Source organism: Lotus japonicus, chromosome 1 (genome assembly GCF_012489685.1).
Source record: "Lotus japonicus ecotype B-129 chromosome 1, LjGifu_v1.2".
In the NCBI taxonomy this organism is placed as follows: Eukaryota; Viridiplantae; Streptophyta; class Magnoliopsida; order Fabales; family Fabaceae; genus Lotus; species Lotus japonicus.
The window spans coordinates 15,492,935-15,514,696 of NC_080041.1; the positions used below are offsets into that span (position 1 = coordinate 15,492,935).

At 36.3% G+C, this 21,762-nt stretch overlaps 2 protein-coding genes across 2 annotated transcripts; one reads left to right on the top strand and one right to left on the bottom strand.

The window, feature by feature from the left end:
- Positions 1–3,075: 3,075 nt before the first annotated feature.
- On the top strand, positions 3,076–13,090 carry LOC130733822 (auxin response factor 8-like). Its single transcript, XM_057586096.1, has 14 exons — positions 3,076–3,797; positions 4,056–4,171; positions 4,466–4,564; positions 4,661–4,717; positions 4,810–4,965; positions 5,041–5,125; positions 7,601–7,691; positions 7,788–7,952; positions 8,037–8,159; positions 8,734–8,809; positions 9,710–9,857; positions 10,901–11,904; positions 11,989–12,176; positions 12,664–13,090. The coding sequence occupies exons 1-14, from the start codon at positions 3,755–3,757 to the stop codon at positions 12,830–12,832; spliced, it is 2,520 nt and encodes an 839-aa protein (XP_057442079.1). The 5' UTR covers positions 3,076–3,754; the 3' UTR covers positions 12,833–13,090.
- Positions 13,091–17,499: 4,409 nt separating this feature from the next.
- On the bottom strand, positions 17,500–20,650 carry LOC130733823 (protein LEAD-SENSITIVE 1-like). The gene is made up of 2 exons (XM_057586098.1): positions 20,429–20,650; positions 17,500–18,378 (listed from the first exon to the last, which is right to left on the bottom strand). Exons 1-2 carry the CDS (start codon positions 20,520–20,522, stop codon positions 17,708–17,710), a joined length of 765 nt encoding a protein of 254 aa, XP_057442081.1. The 5' UTR covers positions 20,523–20,650; the 3' UTR covers positions 17,500–17,707.
- Between the last annotated feature and the right edge of the window lie 1,112 nt (positions 20,651–21,762).

The following is a 21,762-nucleotide window of genomic DNA, read 5'->3' on the forward strand; positions in this document are numbered from 1 at the left end:
CATCAGACGGGTTCAGTCGGTTTCGGACTGAAAACGTCGGTTTTGTCTGTGAAAATCATCAAACTACTAGGCCCACCACCGACCGCCCAGCTATCACGGGTTCTGTTTCGACGGATTACGGTTTTGGCGAGTGCGTTGGTGCGGGTTCAACATACAGAATAAATCTAAAAAAGATGAAGGCATAGGAAATTGATTTCGAGTAACAGATTAAATTCTGCACTAGTTTTAATCAAGACATTATAGAAGATAATTTAAAAAATGAAGAAACCCTAAGTATAACAGAAGATATCATGACTGAATCTTCAATTTCGGATCTTCACATGCAATACTCAGATCTGAGGAAGATCAAAATAAAATATATCAGACAAAGGAAGAAGAGAAATTCAGGGTATTGAGGCTGAAGGGGAAGAACTAGCTAGCCTTTAAGGCTTTAACGTTTAGGAAAGCTTTCACAAAAGATGAAGATGGTCAGATGGCCTGATGGACTTCACGGAATGTTGACGACACGACAAAGACAACCCAAGTCGATGCAACGAATGAAGAGAGGGCTCTCGCGGATAAGGAGGCCTATGGTTGTTGTTCCCAACAGTGAGAGGCACGATGAAGGTTAAGAGAAAAGGCTAGGGTTTGTTGTCTTAGTGATGGGATAAGCCATAAGGAGAAGAGAAGCTTTGGGTCAAGATAAAGGTAAGTGGCGGCTGAGAGAAGCCAACAACAGAAGATAAGCTTTGGCTCTAGGAGAGAGAGAGATATGCATGCGGCGGCAACGCTAGGCTTGGGAGAAGCCAAGAAGGAGAAGAGATAAACAGTGCTAGGGTTATGTGAAAAATGGGTGGTGGCTCCTGGCTAGGTTAACTAAAGCCAAGAATGTGTGAGAAAGACGCTTTTTGTTTGGGCCGTGTATATTAAACTGGGCCTAGTTTTTTACTAGAGAGTTTCTTCGGTCGGTTTAGAACCCAAACCGGACTCGACCTAACCATGCAAAAACCAGTTTTTCCATCATTTTAAACCGAAAACCGACCTAGTTCGAATGATTTTGCATAAAAACCTTCGGTTGGTACGGTTTCGGTTGGATCGGGTCAATCTGGACAACCCTAGTATGTTCTATGGGGTGGTTTGTGTATCGTAACTCTTTACTTTTTCACACATGCAATGACCCTGTTATATTTCTTCCCTGTTGTTTTTGTTTAGAGTAAGAGAAGGAGAATGAATTAATGAAGGATGTAGAATGATGATTTTCTTTGCTTGGTTCCTTTTTGGTTTTTGGAAATGACACATGAAAATGTGAAGGAAGTAACTGATTCCTCGTCCGAGACAAAGAGAAGCAGAAGAAAATAACGACTTTTTATGCATCGAGAATAAATGGTGGAAGATAGAAGAAGGGAGATGGGTGTGTTTCGGATTCATCATTTCAGTAGCACGCCTCCACAACTCGTGCTAGTGTCCCGCACTTCACAATGTGTTTGCTCGAGGTTCCTGCCGGAAGGATGGTGAAACACTCCCTGATTCTGAACTGATCTATTGAGAGTCGGTGTTCCTTACGCTAGAATCGCGGTTACATCGCCGTTACCTGTAGAGCCTAATTTGTTAATGAGAAAAAAGTATTATGAAATGAATAATTAAATATAAACACATCCATATGCAACATCAATCACACTTTAACTTATTCACTGTTATATTGTTATCCTTTGAGTCGATTGAACTAAATCTACAAATCCAACAATCAATTCACAAACCATTCACTTTCATCTCGCAAGAGTCTCACACACAACACATCAATAATCAATAATTGTGAGACAATTTCGAGTTTCTTTCACATCTTCTCTTTCACTTTAGTTTGGTGTCACTGCATGCACACTGCTATACCATAAATTATTGTAAAAGGAATTTCAGAATTCATTGAACTATTCATTAAAACTATCTGAATATTGTTAGGGTTTGAATGCAAATTGAAGGAGAGAGAAAGTGAGGGAAGAAAAAATTGGTAGGTATACACATTGCCATCAATGACTATTTGCTTTTAACTTTTTCTTGCGACTTATTACGATTCACACACATAGTCTCAACCCTGCCCATCCATTTGCGTGGCACGCTTTCTCTCTCATATTCATTTTTCATTCTCTCAACTTTTGGGTCCCCAATTTTTTACTAGCAATAGTGCAATACTATATCTTCTTCCAAATACTAAATAAAAAATGCGTTAAATATCTTAAAATTGTTAAAACATTAACAAAAAAAATAAATAGTAGAAAATTGCACCAATAATACAATATTATTTTAGTACATGCATCGCATCTTTCTTGCAAATTATTTTTAACAAAAATCATTAGTATAATTTCCATGCTCTCACTTTAAAAAAAAATTCATGTTCTTCCTAAAATAGTTGTATACTGATATCCAATAATGTTATTATGACATATAGCGTATAAGTGAATTTATTTATTTATTTAATTTTTAAAATAGAAAAAAACTAATAAAAAAATACAATTAAATATATGTGTAAATAAATAAAATTTACATGATCAATCGAAAAACTTAAAACCCAATTTTTATTTATAAAACTCAAACTTGAGAAAACTAACAGTTATGATATATAGATTACTAGCTGTGCATATACTTTTCAAACATTTCAATTTTTTCTTTATTTCTCACCATACTATATCACACTAATTACTTCTTTCTCTTTAATTTTTTTCTTAATTTAAGTGTCTACGTCTACTCAACATTTTCATTGACCTAACCTAAAGTCCTAAACCATCAATTAATTAAATTTTCTTCTCTCTCACAAATCTTACTAATAAACATTGTAGTATTTTTTCTTTCTTTTAAAAAAACCATTTATTATTATTCAGGTCAATATTATTTTCCTCCCAAATACTCCGTACTCTGACAACGACCACTGAAGGATGGTGGCACATGCCTGCTGTCACATCAACACCCAACCAACGGCCAAGATTCTCTCGTACGGATAATCCAACGTTCGATATTGACTCTCTCGAACACACTCTCTCTCCTCTGAACCTTGTCCAGCTTGGTCGGGACCCTTCTTTTTCCTTCAATTTTCATCTCTCTCTCTCTTTTTCACTGTGCATTTCAAACCTCACTCGGGTCTCAATCTGATAGTGATAGGCCACAAAAGAGGTCCCTTTACTTCAACACACTCACTTGTGTTGTGTTGTGCTTCCTGCTTCATTCATCATCATCATCATCATCATCATCATCATATGCTTTCATATTCTTCTTCCCTCTTCTGTTCCTTTCAATGGCGATCTTGAACAACGTGACACCCTTGTTGTTTTTGGTCTTGGTTTTGTTTTTTCAGCTTGGTTTCAGCTGGTTTTCGCTTCTGGGTCATCAGGGTCATGGGTTTGCTTGATAAAAGTCCCTGCTTTTTCTGTTTCTGCTGCAACTTGTTCTTCTCAGCTTGTTCTCATTCCACCAACCCTTTTTGGTGGGCAGGGTTGCTTTTTGTTTCTGGGTTCTTCTGCTTTTTTGCTGTGGTGGGGTTCTGACTTCTGAGTTTTTCTTCATCATGCTGTGCTTCATGGATCCATCCTCATGGTTCTGGATTCTGTTTGATTTTTGAGGTTGGGTGGTTTGGTTTGTGGGCATGGAGGGTAATGGCAATTGGGAGGGAGGTGTAGGGGAGTGTAATAATGGTTTTGAGCAAATTGAGTATGGGGGTTCTGAGTTAGGGTTCCATGTGTTTGTGTGATTGCTTAGTGCTTTGTCTTCAAAAGGAGGAAAAAGGGGTATGAAGCTCTCAACATCAGGGATGGGTCAGCAGGGACATGAAGGTATCCATTATCCATTCCATTTTTTCTTTATTCCATTTTTTTTTCTAACTATTAAAAAAAATTGGCACCCTATTCTGAGCTCTTGGCTGGGGTGGGTTTCAAGTTTCATTTATCTAAATAAATAGTATGTGTCCCTTTCATAGTTCCTTTTGTGTTTTGCTTCAAAGTCCTAGCGAGTGTTCTTTCCCTTTTGTTGTTTTTACTTTCTATATACTTTCTATATTTTTTTGAGATAATTTGATATGTGTTTGATGGTAGGAGGGGAGAAGAAGTGTTTGAATTCTGAGCTATGGCATGCATGCGCGGGTCCCTTGGTGTCCCTACCAACTGCAGGAACTCGTGTGGTTTACTTCCCTCAGGGTCATAGTGAGCAGGTGCTTTTTGACATGCCCCTACTCTATTGCTGGTTGTTTCAATTTATAGCATGTTTGGATCAGCTTTCATTAATCAAAATCAATTCTGAAACCGAAAGGCTACTCACTGAATCTTCTTCCCAGAATTGATTCTGACTTCATAATCAATAATAGAAGAGTTTCCTTTTGCATGCTATGTAGGATGCATAACTTTTCTTGCAGATTTGGGATTGGAAGCAATTCAATATAGTTAGTTACATGTGGTAGATTTTTTATTGGAAATTGAACTGAATATGTATTGAACAATGATTCTAGGTTTCTGCCACAACTAACAGAGAAATTGATGGACACATACCCAATTACCCGAGCTTGCCACCTCAGCTGATTTGCCAACTTCACAATCTTACGATGCATGTGGGTATTATATCATTCATGTAGTTATGATAGTTGAGTTACTTATACCTCCCATTGGAGTAGACTCAGTTAACCTGAGCATATATTAATTTTCAGGCAGATGCTGAAACAGATGAAGTCTATGCTCAAATGACACTTCAGCCGCTGACTCCGGTATCCCTTTGTTCTTTGGAAGCTTGGTTTGTTTGCATTGCATGTGTTTCTTGTTTCTGGAGTTGAAAATGTGTTTGTGATTGTGCTTGTAGCAAGAGCAGAAAGATACGTTCCTTCCTATGGAATTGGGTATTCCAAGTAAGCAGCCCTCAAATTATTTTTGCAAGACATTAACGGCAAGTGACACCAGCACACATGGAGGGTTCTCTGTTCCTCGACGCGCAGCTGAGAAAGTTTTCCCTCCACTGGTAATGTCCACGTTTTCTTTGGTGTTTCATTCTGGTTTGATATAGATATAGTTCTCTTCTATTTGGGTTGTACAGGATTTCTCACAGCAACCACCTGCACAAGAACTAATTGCTAGGGATCTCCATGATGTTGAGTGGAAGTTTCGACATATCTTTCGGGGTAAGATTCACTCACTTGATTCCGTTCCTATTATCTTGTTATTTTACAAGTTGAGTTTTATTATGTTGAATAGGATTATGATTAGATTACTTTTCTTTAGAGTATGACGGTCTGCTATGCAATACTTTCACTATGTGCAGACTTTCCCTTGACACTTCATGTAACAAAAAAAACTACCTTTATGTAAAGATTGATATCTCTGTTGCATGCTAATGTAGTAGTTAACAGGGATGGAACATACTTGTGGCATTAGGTTAGATAACTCTTGTGGCATCATGGTTCTTTTTCCTGTCTCTATAGTTACTCTTAATCAGTAGTTAAATAATTTGATTTCATGTTTTGCATTTTTTTCAACTTTTAAACATCTCTTAGATTTGAACATGTGTTTCTCCCTGGGAAACCCCAATTCATCGGTTCTTCAACTTCAAGTTGAGAGACTTACTGTTTGATTTATGGGTGACTTTGAGTGGTTTGTGGCTTTCCTGTGGGTGATAGTTGCATTTCTAAAGTAGAAATGCAGACAGCCTTGGAGCCTGACACCTATGAATTCTCCACGCTTCAAGCCCAAATGGGCTCTTGCGTGAGGGGACGTGTTAGAAATAAAATATAAAATCATTCATGTGGTCCTTACCCATTAGCTTGAGCCTTTGGGATAACTGGTTCTTGACAACTTGCGACTTTCATATGCATTTATATTGAAGTTTCATCAGATGATAGTCAGTGATTGATGTTATTTTGCTTATGTATGTCATTTTATATGCATGTACTTATTTGAATGTTTTTATATTTTAGGTAGGGTCTTATATACAGCTTGTATTTTATGTGTCTAACCCTCTAGGTAGAATCTTGATCTTGACTACCTTGATCCCTTTCTTAAAGATTAAGATTTTCGATTGTAAAGTGGGGTTGCTAGAATCTTTAGGAAGAAAACCAAGGCACCTTATTATTCACTTTTGTCTGGCATATCTTTAACAATTTAAAGATCTGGGAAACCTTACTTTTTGGTCTATGCATCAGATATGTGTAGGTGTATAGCTTAGTACTTGTTTGCAATTTTCTTCTGTAGCTTTTATGAACTTTGTGTATGTGTATTGCAAATCCATTTGCTAAAAAATTTCTTGTATCTCAAGTTATCAGGCAACTCATTATTAGCTAATCTTAAGATCCTGACCATTTAGTGTTGTCTTATGTTATATCAAATGTCAAATCTCAACTCAATTGTTGTGAACTGTTCAGAAGTCCCACATTAACCAGAGGTATGACCAAGATATCCCTTATATATGGGAAGACAATCCTCACCTCTAGAGCTAGCTTTTGGGGTAGAGTTAGTCCTCCCAAATTCTAATATATGCATTGAAGTGATCTGTTGAGGGTACATGATCCCCTGAGAATCATGAATAATGCAAAGTGATCTGAACATGGACGACTATAAACATTTGCGGGTGGTCTCCACTTAATGGATAGGCTGTGATACCATATTAAAATTTGGAAGACATAACCTTACCCTCAAAAGCTAGCACTAGAGGTGAGGATTGCCTTCCCATATATAAGAGATATCTTGGTTATATCTTAGTCAACGTGGGACTTCTCAACAACTACTTTATTGAAGAAGCTGTTAACAACTTCAGAATTATTTAAATCTGAATTTTATCCAGTAGGAAATGAAACCTTTCTTTTAGGGAAGTCTATCTTTGGTTGTATTTTAAGGGATTGATTCAAATCCTTATGGAGTAAAAATCTGTCCATACACTAAACATACCAAGATAATTTATAGTTTTTGGCTTTGCTCCTTCTTGGCTAACCTTACATTGCCAAATAATCTTTCAATGTGAGGCCAAAAGAATGAGTTTCCTCTGCAAAAGCTGCATTATATTTCACAAAATGTCCAGCAAGCTTCTAAGTCATACAATAGAATCACAGATAGATTTTTTTGCTAACACATTGCCATGACAAATACATCCAATTATCTGCTGAATTTTACATTGGTACAGCTGCATATACTGTTACTTAAAACTTGAAAACTAGACATTTAACACGCATGTCAGCAAGCTAAAATTATCTTTTTAAAAGGAGAATCTGCTTCTGAAAAGGATGTTCTGTAGTTAGTTCTTTGTTGTTCAGTGGGCCAATAAGATGTTAACTTCTCTCTGCCATTTATCTTACAATATTTTGCACCGTGTAATTTGTAAGATCTAAGAAAAGAGATGGGATATCTGATGTAATAACTAATAAGTACTTACTTTCAAATGTTCCTTTTGGTTTCCTACTTCACTTCTAATATACTTTAGTGTATTTACTCTTTTTTTTCCTGGGTCTTATGTCTGTTTCCATAAAGCAAAAGCATCAAACACTTGGTGCATTTATAGAAATTAGAGCTGATGCGCCCGAGTCATTGTAAATCAACTCTATTTGAGATTGTTAACTTGGTTGTAGAACACACAACATGTTATGTCTATTACTTCCTTGTCATTTCAGGACAACCGAAACGACACCTTCTTACAACAGGCTGGAGTGTGTTTGTTAGTGCCAAAAGACTTGTGGCTGGTGATTCTGTGCTTTTCATTTGGTATTTGTTTCCTTTTATATGTTTTGGCTAACTTTTCTTACTCTTCATTACTGCAAACTGCTTGTTTAACCTTTTTATATGTATATTTTATGTTAGGAATGAAAAGAATCAGCTTCTTTTGGGAATACGTCGTGCCAATAGGCCACAAACTGTTATGCCATCTTCAGTTCTATCCAGTGATAGTATGCACATTGGGCTTCTTGCTGCTGCTGCCCATGCTGCGGCTACTAATAGCTGTTTTACAGTGTTCTATAATCCAAGGTTGGGTTTGTTATCTCAATTACCACTTCCAATACTTATTTATGTGAAAGTATCATGCTTTTTTGACACTTGCATCATGGGCAGGGCTAGTCCATCTGAGTTTGTCATACCACTTGCGAAATATATCAAAGCTGTGTACCACACACGCGTTTCTGTTGGTATGCGTTTCAGAATGCTTTTTGAGACTGAAGAATCAAGTGTCCGCAGGTACATTGTAGCTATAATTACTTTTTATGAAGCATATGTTGATTTTTTTAATTGTAGACTTTTACTGAACTTCTCAGACCAGCCAACATTATACACTGCAAGGGTAATCTTAGTTTATATTTATAAATGTGTATGACAGAAGCTGGACTTTTTAAAATAACTTATCGATAATAAGGTTGGTGATAAGATAGTGCATCTGCATCTATACTTTCTTAGTAGGCAAGATTATTAATAACTGGAATTATGGTTGTAAAATAGATCTACCAGGCCCCAGGGTAATTTGAAATGGATCAATTGCTTATTTTATATCTGCTTTTAAATTTGGGCTTTTAGAGAGGAAAAAAAAGGTTAGCAGCTGCTAGCTGAAGGTAGTGGAAACCAACTGCTAAGTGCTGTTGTCGGGGGTAGTCTGGTACTATACTTTTTCCTGTGCTTACATGTTTTGATTTCTAAGCCCCTCCCTGTCTCACAACCCCAAAAAACTTGGCCGTGGAAATTTAGGAAGGGATATTATTCTTGGGTAGTATGGCACCATACTTTTATGTCTTATGCTGAAGTCACCTTTATTTTGCAGGTACATGGGTACAATAACTGGGATAAGTGACCTGGATCCTGTTCGTTGGCCGAATTCTCATTGGCGATCTGTTAAGGTAAGTAATCTTGAATACATAAGATTATGTAGCTGTGTTTATATAAAAATGACTCTTTGCAATTATAATTTATAAACATTAGACTATAAGTATGGAACCTTAGTACAGTGGTAAGATTGTTTGGGTCAATGAGTTCTTGTTGTGAAGTAGCCTCTATAGCACTCCACTCACAGGAGAAAAATGAATATGTCTAAATCTCCCCGAATGCCCTAACGCGTCAGTGGTTGGAACCTTATGTTCTTGGCTGCAACTATACACCTGTTCTGTTGATTGTGTGTATGGAGGAAGAATATTCTCAAAGTTGTAACTTGTAACCATATTTGATAGGTTAACTTTTCAATACCACTCTAAATTTATAATCCTGTATTATATAGTTTAATCTGTATTATTCACCAAAAAAAAGTTCATTTCTGTACTCTGTTGTCCCATCCATGAGGATTGTTGCAATGTGTTTGGAGTACTACCTGCATCTTTTCTCTGGTCTTGGCCTTCTGATTAACTAATTTTTGTTAGCATAACCTGTGATTCAGCAGTGAATAATATTCAAATTTGATTTCTGTGTTGTCCCCCATGCCTGAAAAGCTCTCAAATCTGCAACTTTTACAATCTGATACCAGAGCTTATTATTCTTATGCAGCTTTTGTTTCGCCTGCCATATTATTAATGATGTCTACATAAACAAAAGATAATAGGTGTGATCACTATACTATATTCCGTGTGATTGTGTTGAGAGATAGTGACAGTCTGATAGGGTTTTTAATAGGTTCAGGGTTTCATAGTTTCTATTCCATACCTTACAAAAGGTCTTGTCAAATTTCATTCAATTTGAAACGAGCTCTTAACCTGGCATCTGTGACATCTTTTACTTTTTCTTTACCTTGTTTCATCCATTGTGCATAGGTTGGTTGGGATGAATCAACGGCAGGAGAAAGACAGCCACGGGTATCATTATGGGAAATTGAGCCTTTAACAACATTTCCAATGTATCCATCACTATTCCCCCTCAGATTGAAGCGACCATGGTATCCTGGCTCTTCCTCTTTTAATGGTACATGTTTCTCAGTACTTCTATTTCATCTGCTTATCTTCCTTCTAATTAGATCTACATTGTATAATCAGTGCTAAGCATAGTAGTCAATAGCATTGTATAGTGCCGCTATAGCGGCGTAGCGGAACGGCTCCCTGCCTCTATTGAAATGAAATAACGGCACACTAGCGGCGCGAATAGCGGCAGATCAGGGCCAATAGCGGGAAATAGCGGCGCTATATGGACGAAGGGAAAAATGACTCAAGCCCCTCGGTTTTAAATCGTTGGGGAACCTTTTTAGGACTTCTCAGGGCCATTTTAGGTCAAACTTGATCGAATGGAGCTTCATTCTTCATTCAGATTTGCAAATCCGACTTCTTTACCTTGCTTTTGAGTGGTTTTTAGTTATGTGTTATTGTTCAAGACTTGTGATTTTTATTTCTATAATGAATGTTATGAATTTTAGGCAATATTTGACATTTATATGCATATAGTAATAAACTATTAATTATATAAAAAAATCTGATTAACCGCCATCCTGCTATCCCACTTTTGGGGCCGGCCGCTACGCGCCGCTATCCGGGATTGACTACTTGGGTGCTAAGACTGATGGCACTAATGGTATGATTGGATGAAAGGATATAAAATTTTCATTTTTGAATTGAAGACAATTGTTGACAAAACTCTGCAATTTGGTTTTCATATTTATAGTTCTCCCTTGCCTTTTTTTCCCTTCATCCAGAAAAGGAAAATTTCAGATTTTCTAATATTCCTCCTGTCCCCTGTTCTTTCTCACCATCCATTAATTTTTAACAATTGTTAAAATTGAATATTGAACACTTAAATTATGTTTTTCAGCAATGTTCATAATGAAATTTAAGCTTGCCACATGAGGTTTTCTATAGTTCATAATTCACCCATTTGTCATGTCCAAAAAAAACAAGGTGATTTTGTTTCCTTGTGTTCATTCACATTTGATTGCCCCATGATCTCCTATCTCATTATGATAAGCAGCTGTAGTACACTTCTTTTGTCTCCTTTATTTACAATGGATCTTGCTACAGATGGCAGAGACGAAGCAACTAATGGGCTCATGTGGCTGAGAGGTGGACCTGGTGACCAAGGCCTCAATTCCCTGAATTTTCAAGGTGCTGGTTTGTTGCCCTGGATGCAGCAGAGACTTGATCCATCCTTGCTTGGAAATGATCATAATCAGCAATACCAAGCAATGTTGGCAGCGGGTTTGCAGAATATGGGGAGTGGAGATCTCTTGAGGCAGCAAATGTTGAATTTTCAACAACCTCTCAATTATCTTCAACAATCAGGAAACCCCAATTCTCCTTTTCAGCTTCAGCAACAGCAAGCAATGCAGCAATCTGCATCTTCTAATATCATGCAGCCACAAGGTCCAGTATTGGCAGAGAACCTGTCTCAGCACCTCCTTCAGAAATCACACAACAATCGAGAAGACCAAACACAGCAGCAGCAACAAACTTACCAAGATTCACTTTTGATTCAAAGTGATCAACTCCATCTGAGGCAACACACTAGTTTGCCTTCACCATCATATTCAAAACCAGATTTCATAGATTCAAGTGGAAAGTTTGCTGCTTCAGTTTCGCCAGGACAGTCCATGCTTAGTTCACTTTGTTCGGAAGGGAGTGGCAATCTCTCGAACTTATCAAGAAGTGGTCAGTCCATGCCAACTGAACAGTTACCTCAACAATCATGGGCCCCGAAGTATGCACCTTTGCAGGTCAATGCCTTTGGCAACTCAATGTCACACGGGCAGTATTCTGGAAAAGATACTGCAATGGTGTCACCACATATTAACTCAGACACCCAAAATCCTATTCTATTTGGTGTCAATATCGACTCATCTGGCCTTCTGCTCCCTACCACTGTCCCTCGTTATACTACTGCATCAGCAAATACTGATGCATCGACAATGCCGTTAGGGGAGTCTGGATTCCAGGGTCCTTTGTATCCTTGCATGCAAGATTCATTAGAGTTGTTGCAAAGTGCAGGGCAAGTTGACCCTCAAAACCAGACACGGACATTTGTCAAGGTATGAGTCTGCATATTTGTCTTAGCTGCTGCTTTATGAGTCCATTTATTTCATATGATGGTTTAATTTTGTCTTTTCACACAGGTATACAAATCAGGTTCGGTTGGGCGCTCTCTTGACATCTCGCGGTTCAGCAGCTATCATGAGCTGCGAGAGGAGTTGGCTCAGATGTTTGGAATTGAGGGTAAATTAGAAGACCCTAGATCAGGCTGGCAGCTTGTGTTCGTCGACAGGGAGAATGATGTTCTTCTCCTTGGAGACGATCCGTGGGAGTAAGTACAACTTTGAATTAAGTATACTGGTTTAGTGATAGATTTGAAAAAAAAATTGGATTTCAGTGTTCAAAATTGATTTTGGTGAAGTCAATTTTGCAGAATCAAAATTACATTCACGGGAATTAATTTTAAGAGAAGTGATTCTTTTTAGCTTTTCTCTTAAGAAGAAAGGATTCTTGGTGCAGGACTCACAACACGACTATCTTTGCACCTCAAAAGTAATTTTATCACATTCAACAAAATCCGTTCTTCTTAACTTACTTTTAAAATATTATTCCCAAACATAAATCAATTCTTTCAAATCAGTTCTACCAAATTTAAAACACACGAACCCGTAGAGTATTATCTTGAGTTTGTCTGATGATATAGATACTTATTTTCTATCTCCAGTCTTCAAAACAAGTACAGCATGCTGTAAATGTGTTATTTCACTTGGCTAAAGTTTGTTAACATTGTTTTTTGGTCTGTTGATTACACATTGTAGATCATTCGTCAATAACGTTTGGTACATCAAAATACTCTCACCTGAAGATATTCAGAAAATGGGAGAACAAGCCGAAGAAACCCTTGGTCCAAGTTCTGGCCAAAGGATGAGTAGCACTGGTGCAGAATCTCATGACATGGTTTCTGGACTAGGCTCACTTGAGTACTGAGATAATTTCAAAATGTACTCCTTCTGATCCCACGTTGAAGACGATGACTACTACTACTACTACATGTTTGTTACTTCTGTTTGAAACACTAGCATATCTGAACATAATTCTGTATTGTTCTATTCCCACTTTCACCATCATTATTATGTGTACTAGGAAAAAGAATATGATGACAAACTTAGGACAACCTTGTGTGCCAATTTGTAAACTTTATGTACTGAAAAAGTTAGAAATACAGTGTTACTGCTATTTGTAGAATTTGATTAACCTCTTGCATGAACTGTACAGTAGGAAGAAAACCTAGACTTTTTCATCCTATGTGTAGTTTTAGAAATAATCTAACATGTTAGCTACTTGTAATTTCTGCTTTAATTGCGAAGGTTATGTGTGACAATACCACAAGTTAGTTAAAAATTTGGAAGTTAGCATCTAGCTAAAAATGGTTAAGTTGGGAAATTGAAGTAGACTGAGAGGCTCTGCGTTGATTGCATTCGTTATTTGTGGTCATTTTGTTTGCAGTCGGTGTTTGCGGTCATTGTTTACGGTCATTGTTTGCGTCGTTGTAATTATTCCATTGTCGAGAGGATTTGCATCTCAGACTCTATATTCAATAAAGTTTTTGCTTTCAAAAAAAAAAAAGGTTAAGATGGGAAATTGAAGTAGACTTGTTTGGTAGCTGATTAATCCCTCAAAAATTTCATATTACTTTCTTTATGCAAAACTTTGAATATTGGACGTTATTATAAACTAATTATCATTGTAAAAGACATGATATTAGTTATTTATTCTTATGCTAATATTTTTTATTAATTGTCATGACCTTTTTTTGGCCATAATTGTTTTGTCGTGACCTGATATAAATAATTTATGAGATTAATTTTTAGGCTTAATACATCAGAAGGCCCCTGAAATTGTAAAGGGAATCAATTCCAGGGCCTGTAAAACTTTCGCATCAAATTGGGTCCTTAAGAATTTTTTTTTAATTCAATTAAGGACAAAGTGTGCCAGCCGCTGATGTGGCTCGATTTTTAGTCCGTCACATTATCCACGTGGCTTTTATAATTTTTTTAAATGACAACTTATGCCACATGTTTTAATTTTTTAAAATCTTAAATTATTTTTTATTCCAACTCATTTCAATTATAAAAAACTAACCTATCTTTAAAAAAATAAAATTCTAACCTAATCTTCTCTGGAATTATCGATGAAGAAGGAAGAGGGAAGAAGAAAAGGAAGAAGAGAAGGAAGAAGACCATGAAGCCGCCCTTGCCTACGACGGCGTCGCTCCCTCCCTCCGTGGCCTTTGCCTCGACCTTAACGCCCCCTCCTCCGATCTCCACCACCATCACTGGCCTCTGCTCGACCTCAACGCCCCCTCCCCTGATCTCCACCATTACCGCTGGCCTCTACTCGACCTCAATGCCCCCTACTCCGATCTCCACCACTACCGCTGGCCTCTGCTCGACCTCAATGGCCTCTCCTCCTATCAAGGTCAGATTCCATTTCAATTTCTTCTTCATAACTTGTTTCTCAATTTCCCCCCAATTTTTGATTTTGGGTTTACATGGTTATGTCTCATTGGTTTGATTCTGGGTTTGGTGGGTTTTGCAGGTGGGGTTTTATGAAAATTCTGCTGGTTTGATTATGGGTTTGGTGGTTTGATTCTGGGTTTCATGGTTTGATTCTGGGTTTAGTGGTTCTCCAATCCAAGAGTATATTTGATTTTGGTTTGATTCTGGGTTTAGTGGGCAAAAAAAAAAGAAGTTTTCCTTCACAGTATACGAATGGATTTCCAATCCAAGAGTATGCTTGGCCAGCCTATGAAGCTTTCATCTGCATGTTCTATGCGTGTTTCTAGTTCTCAGTGGAAAGGTGGGCATCTTTTCTACTATTAATTGCTGCTGGAAATCTTGTTGATTGTATTGAAGGCAACTCAAGGAATTTTGCTGTATGCGTGGAAAAGCTAGAGAGTTTAGTTAGTCAGATTGGAGGTAGTTTGGGGGTTCTGAAATTCAATGGCCTTGGGGGTTCAATTTGGGGGTGAAAATGTTTAAATTAGGGATTGGTTATAGGGATTATTAGATTAGATTAGGTTATTTATTAAGTTTTTAATTTTTTTTTCTAATTATTTAATTGAGTTGGAATTAAAAATAATTTATTATTATTTTTTTAATTAAAAAATAATAATAAAAGCCACGTGGAATTGATGACTGGGATAAAATTGAAAGCTGGCACACTTTGGCCTTAATTGAATTAAAAAAAAATTTCTAGGGACCCAATTTGATGCAAAAATTTTCTAGGTCCTGGATTTGATTCCCTTTACAATTACAGGGGCCTTCTGATGTATTAAGCCTAATTTTTATGCACTGACACAATCATTTAATCACACATCATTTCATTTCCTATTTTAAATATTATTAAATTCAAAATTAATAGAGGAATATGATTGAATGTGTAAAACTTATTTACACTCATGACATAAAAATTACTCTCACTTTATATTATAATTATTTTAATATTAACTAATAATTCTTTCAAAATCTTATTTCCAAAATAAAGATGTGTAAGCGCGATTACCTCAAGTAGTGTTTTCTCATGGTAGAGCCAGATATATCCTCATTGAATAATCCTAGAAAGTGTTACACAATAAAAGAAGAAAACAAGAAGAGATACAAGAAAAAGAGGAAACATATGTATTAATGATTCCCACTTCTATAATCTCTAGAACTCTTAGGTTGAGAGTTGATGAGAGCTGATCATTTAAATGTGTCTCCCCTTTCGGCGACAACCTTCATCAACACCTCCCTCGACTCCAATATGTAAAGGACAATTGATATTCTTTAACTAGATAACTTTCAGCAGGAAATTCATAGAACATATTCGTCCACCAATACACAACGACTAGAAGATGCTCACATGTTGAATCCCCTAGAAAAGGAGTCTCGCCAGAAACTCCTAATACCTCGAAGAATTTCTTGTAAAAAACTTCCTCGTCGATATAAATTAGGGAAGAGTTGTAAGAAGTAAGTACCAGAGACCGCTTCAAGACTTACCCAACTATTGATTAAAACCTAGAGCTTTGAGTAAAATCTGAAAAGTCTTGACAAATGCCCAATCATTCATATAAAGTCGATAAGATGTGACCCGGAAATAATTTAATACCTGAATCTCGAACTTAATAAAAGGAATACGAACATCTAATACATTGAACATATAGTCGTAAATGTGCGAGAAATGATCTTGTCTAGATAGTCATATGGACCTAGAATTTCTATGATAAACTCATCATCTCGGAAGCCCTCGACCACCAAGGTTAAGCAAAATGGAAGCCATGGTTCCCTCAAGTTTGTGGTGGCACAACATTTATGGATGGATTCAATTAGAAAGGGGAGGGAAACTCCCAAAGAACTTTCTGTAAAAAAAAAAACTTTCTCGTCGATATAAATCAGGAAGAGTTGTAAGAAGTAAGTACCAGAGAACGCTTCAAGACTTACCCAACTATTTTCAATCGGATAACACACAAAATAGGTGGAAAAACAACCAACAAGACAAGTCCAAACCTAGAGCTTTGAGTAAAATATGAAAAGTCTTGACAAATGCCTAACCATTCGTGTAAAGTTGTGAAGATGTGACTCGAAAATAATTTCATACCTGAATTTCGAACTTAATAAAAGGAATACGAACATCTAATACATTGAACATATACTCGTAAATGTAGGAGAAATCATCTTGTCCAGGCAGATGCTCACAAATCCATTCATATGGACATAAAATTTCTATGATAAACTCATCATCTCAATACCCTCGACCGACAAGATTAAGCAAAATTGAAGCAATGACTCCCTCAAGTTTGAGATATCACAACACTTATGGATTGACCCAGTTAGAAAGGGGAGGGAAACCCCTTCTAGTAGTCTACTATGGGATCGAGGGCCTAACATATAACTCGGGAGAAGCAGTTTTCAAACCCATGATAAAATCGAACCTCCATGTAAAGAGAGGAGTAAGAGGCTAGTACCAATAAAAAGGGTATCCCTCATCAACCCAATAGGTTGACCCATAAGATGCTAAAGGTAGGACAAACATAAAGGTAATAACTTTAGCAAACACATGCCCCAACAATGGCTTAAAGCCAATGTCTCCGACTACTGAAAGTTTGAAACCGCACACGATAGTTGGAAGAGAGACTACCATCGCCAGCCACATGCCCACCAACATAAAAGCTTACAAGGCAACAATGCAAAGTTCCCCAACTTTCGTTACAAGAAATATGAAATATCCACATAAACGAGGAAAATAGCAAAAAGGTTGAACAACTAAATTTTTTTTTTTGGTACATCGAAAATTGGTTAAACAACTAATTTACATCTACACAAATCTTTTAAAGTAGGTGGAACTATTTAATTTTTTTTTAATAACTATACATTGAATTCGACAATGTGTAAAGTTTTACAAAAATATCACATCATATTTCACTATCATGTCACTAGCATATTATTGGTCGTTTATGTAACGTATTTACTATATTATTGTATAATTATTAAATTCTTTATGAAAAGTAATAAAATCCTACAGAACACATCAACCTAAATTAACCGATTAAAAAGATATTGAAGCATCAATCCTGTAAAACAATACAAATATATTATGCCTATATCCAAGTCAGGTAACAAAGAAACACATTTCATACAATATAATTTAATTGTTGAGAGCAATGTTACATTCAAAGACAGAAATACCACATAAATAAACAGCAAATAAGTAAATAGTAGATATTGGAGGAAGCTGAATGAAACCGTATGCATACAATAAACAAGGCATTAACATCACTCTTACAAGCTTAACAGTTCTACATGGCTGTTTGTCCAACCAACTTCAATCTTCCTTGGCCATCTCAGCTGTCTTCTCAGGTTCATCTAAGCCAGGTGAAGCTATAAGCCTTTCAACTGGAACTTTAGACACATCGCGGCGCATTCCAATATCAGACATCAATCTGCCAACACAGTACAGGCCATAGCCCACCAATGCCAAACCACCAAAACTGTTGGTCATGAAACGAAGTGGTGTAGAAACAACAGTACTAGCAGCAGCCAAGTAAGATGCAGCTTGCCCACTCCGGCCGACACTAATGCTAGTGAATACAAGCAGACCTGTCTTGCAGTAAATTGCAAAGTCTTCACAGTTATTCCTGAAAATGTTGTAGCCACCAAATCCATTTTCAAGAAGAAACGAAGCGCGGTGAAGGACATCTTCGGAGGGATCAGCAGCCTTGAGGGTGCAGGTACCGCCTCGAGTTTTGGCCAGAAAAAGAGCTGGAGAGACACCATACTCAAAGAGGTATAGATTACCCCCAGCAAGAAAACAATCCAAACAGGAAGAGATCACCCCATCACTCTTAGATTGGTCACCGCATTTTGGGCATGGGTTGTCAGCATCATAGGAGGGAGATGAACTGACAAGGAGACGGTCCAATACAGTTCCTGTTCCAATTTCTTGCCCTGCTCCCCTGGTAAAGTGGATCACCATGCCATCACCGACATATATTCCTGGAGTTTCAGTCAAAAGCAGTTGGCAAAATCAAAATGACAATTTCAGTACCATAAATTAAAAAAAAAACAGAAACCACATGTTCTCAGTCATTTACATGTTGAAGCTCCAAATCTTAAATATGAAGCATTTAGGCTTCATTTACGTTCAATTCACCCGAACTGAAATTCAAACAGGCACTAATACATGCAACTATGTCAAATGGATTTTACTACGCACGAATCTGGCAAAATGTTCATAATCCCAGAATTCATGGGAGTGATATCTTTATTGTCCTAAAGTTCTCTTTATGGAGAGAGTGCAAGTTCCGCTCCCCCCCCCCTGCCAAGAAAGAGCAACACACAGACATACAGAGATCTCTAGCCTACGATTTCTCAAACCCACCAATCAGTCCTTCCAGAAAAAACTAACTGGCCTTGCAAAGCATTCAACTTCAGCATTATTTGTCCTCATTGATGTTCAATAAATTCCTTAACATCAATAGATTACATAATCCGTGCAGCTAGCAGTGTTAGTTCCCAAATTAATCATATATCAAATACAAACATTAACTTGTATTAATAACTAAACAAAGTTTAAGTGTATAACTAATATTATATGTTTGTCCATATGTAGAAATCTTGAAATTTGAAAGTCCTACTACCCAATAGCTCCATCATATTTAAGAAACAAAAGCATAATAAAACTACAAAGACTGAAAGATTCACCCATAACTGATGATAACACGAAAAGTCCCACACAATGCATCCAACATCTAACATGCATCTAAGAATGGTGACATTGATTTAAAAAAACTTAGATTAGAGCTCTACAATGTAGAACATGTGATTAGATCACAACCATGATGCACATCAGTATATGATTGCCTTCAGATTCCAAGGCTTATTTGCTCAAGATACTAAGTTTTGAGCCACATTCAAGTGGCCCCTAGGGTAAAAATAAAGAAAGTCAGCAACAAATTTCTATAACAGTTAACTCTCCAAATATTGGGACATAACTCAAATGGGAGGCCTTTTAAAAGAGGTAATGGCCAAACTTGGAGACTTCAAACTTAAAAAAATAAACAAGAGCAGTAGGACCTAGGCAAAAACAGAGTTGGTGCCTTGGTGGGTTTATGCATCAACTTCTTATCATGATTAAAACAGAAATTTTCATGCAGATTCACAGGTTCTCGACTGCACAGTGGTGAACAATGAGAAGGGACATCAATGCCTTACAATTCCACAAAACCAAATTTACAGAACAATACATAGCCATAAGGAAATATCGAGTCCTTCAAGAGGTTTGAAAGCAGCATGATTTGAACTTTGAATCTCAAACCTGTAGGACTTGGTTCATACTACCAAAGTCTACTTGATACAAACAAAAATTGTTCCTATCTCTTAGTGATTCAGGTAGTAGCTTAGCGAGGTAAGAGTAGAAACCAAAACTACAAGGTTTAAGGCGTCTATACAAGTCTTATAATTTTTCTATCTCCATTGTGCAGGACACCAGTCTAGAATTACAGTAAATCACCATGAGATCACATGAATAACCACCAGAATATAAAAACAAACTCTCCCACTAAAATTCGGGGGAATGTACAACTTCGAACATTCCATCGTTATCGTTATCCCTTCACATCTCTGGACTCTGATGGTTTAATTTATAATCAATTTAGCTTGATTCAGGAACATCAATTTGTGAATAGTAAAGCAACTAAGTTGATCAAAAAATAATCTGTTATGCTTCAGCAATCAGCACAATGAATAAGTTGGATGCAAATTACTGCAGTAGGACTACACTGAATAAATAAATCTAACCACTTGAATATTTTCCAATACAACAACAACAAAATGATCAAAACTAAATTAAACAAAAAACGCACTTGGCTTGATGAACCAAACATGAACACACCAACGATTATAAAAATAAAATGAAAATGAAAAAAAAAACCCAGAAACTGCTACGGTTATGCAAAGACAAGAGAAACTGATGAATACCCAGATAATGAAACTGAAAAAAGATGATAACTTTGAAGAGAAGGAAGGAAGGAGAAGAAGAAGAGACCGTGATGTGCGTAGATGTAAGCCTGTCTCCAAGAGTAAATGTGATCACCAGGGTTGAGTTGTTCCCGATCGATCTTGTTGGAAAGCACTCCCATTTCTCCTTCTTCAGAGAACAGTGGAAATGGACTTTCCTTCGAGATTAAGGAAGAGATGAAGAAGAAGATGAAGAGGATCAAAGGTAGGAGTATATTCCCTTTCGGTCACCACCAGGTGACTTCTTTGGTATTTGTCTGAATTCAGACAGTTTCAAAAGAGTCCCAAATGTAACGAATAAACTCATGACACGTGTTAATTATGTTTTATTTTTATTTTTTTAATAATTACCAAATATTTGATTTTTCAACACTAATATTTTACTAAACTAAATTTTAGTCCCAATTAATCTACATCGTTATACTTTCTTCTCAAGATTACAATTTAACCCATAACATTTAACAAATTATATTTTTTAATCTTCATCAATCAATATTTTATATTCTACTCCAAAAACTATCACAAATTATGATTTAAATCCAAACTCATAAATCTTAATCAACATTTAACTTCATCACCGTATAAATTTAGTGGTTCATTTATCATTTTTCTGGAATTTATGAAATAAAATATATGGATGTAGATTAATTGGGATTAAAATGTATTTTCTATAAAATATCAATTTTAAAATATCTAATAACATGTGTCATATTTGTATTGGTTAAGTATGAGACTGTTTTGAAACTGTCTCAATTGAGATAGTAGTAAAAAATTACCCCGGTCCAAGGAGAAGCAAGCGATGATGGGATGGGACTGGTTTGTATTCATTTTTTAATATTTTTAATGCTTTTGTTACCCTCAATCTTAATCTTTGATTATAAGAATATAAAAAATATTAGAAAGAAAAAATATATATATATTTTTAGTTCATCGGAAAGATAAATTACAACCAACTTTCAGGGATTGATCGTTGGATCTCCTGAATCCAACCCACATAATATTCTCTATCTCTTACTACTTAAGTTATAATTTCACGACAAAACAAATATGTGTTACACTTTTACATTTATTTATATAGTAAATGATTTGTTTTAGAAAAGTATTTTAATTTTTTCATTTTAAAATCAATCCTAAATTAGCATAAAAACGCAATTTAGTACTCATATTTATTACTTACAATTTAGTTAAGTGAAATATAATTTTTACTATTTGCATTTGTGCAAACAAAATCACAATATGCCTATTGTTATATAAAAAAACACTAATTAATATAAAAAAACCATTCAAATATTTAACAAGTAAAATCAATCAACAAAATATAAATTAGCACATTGGTCACAAAATATAACATTTTTTTAGAAA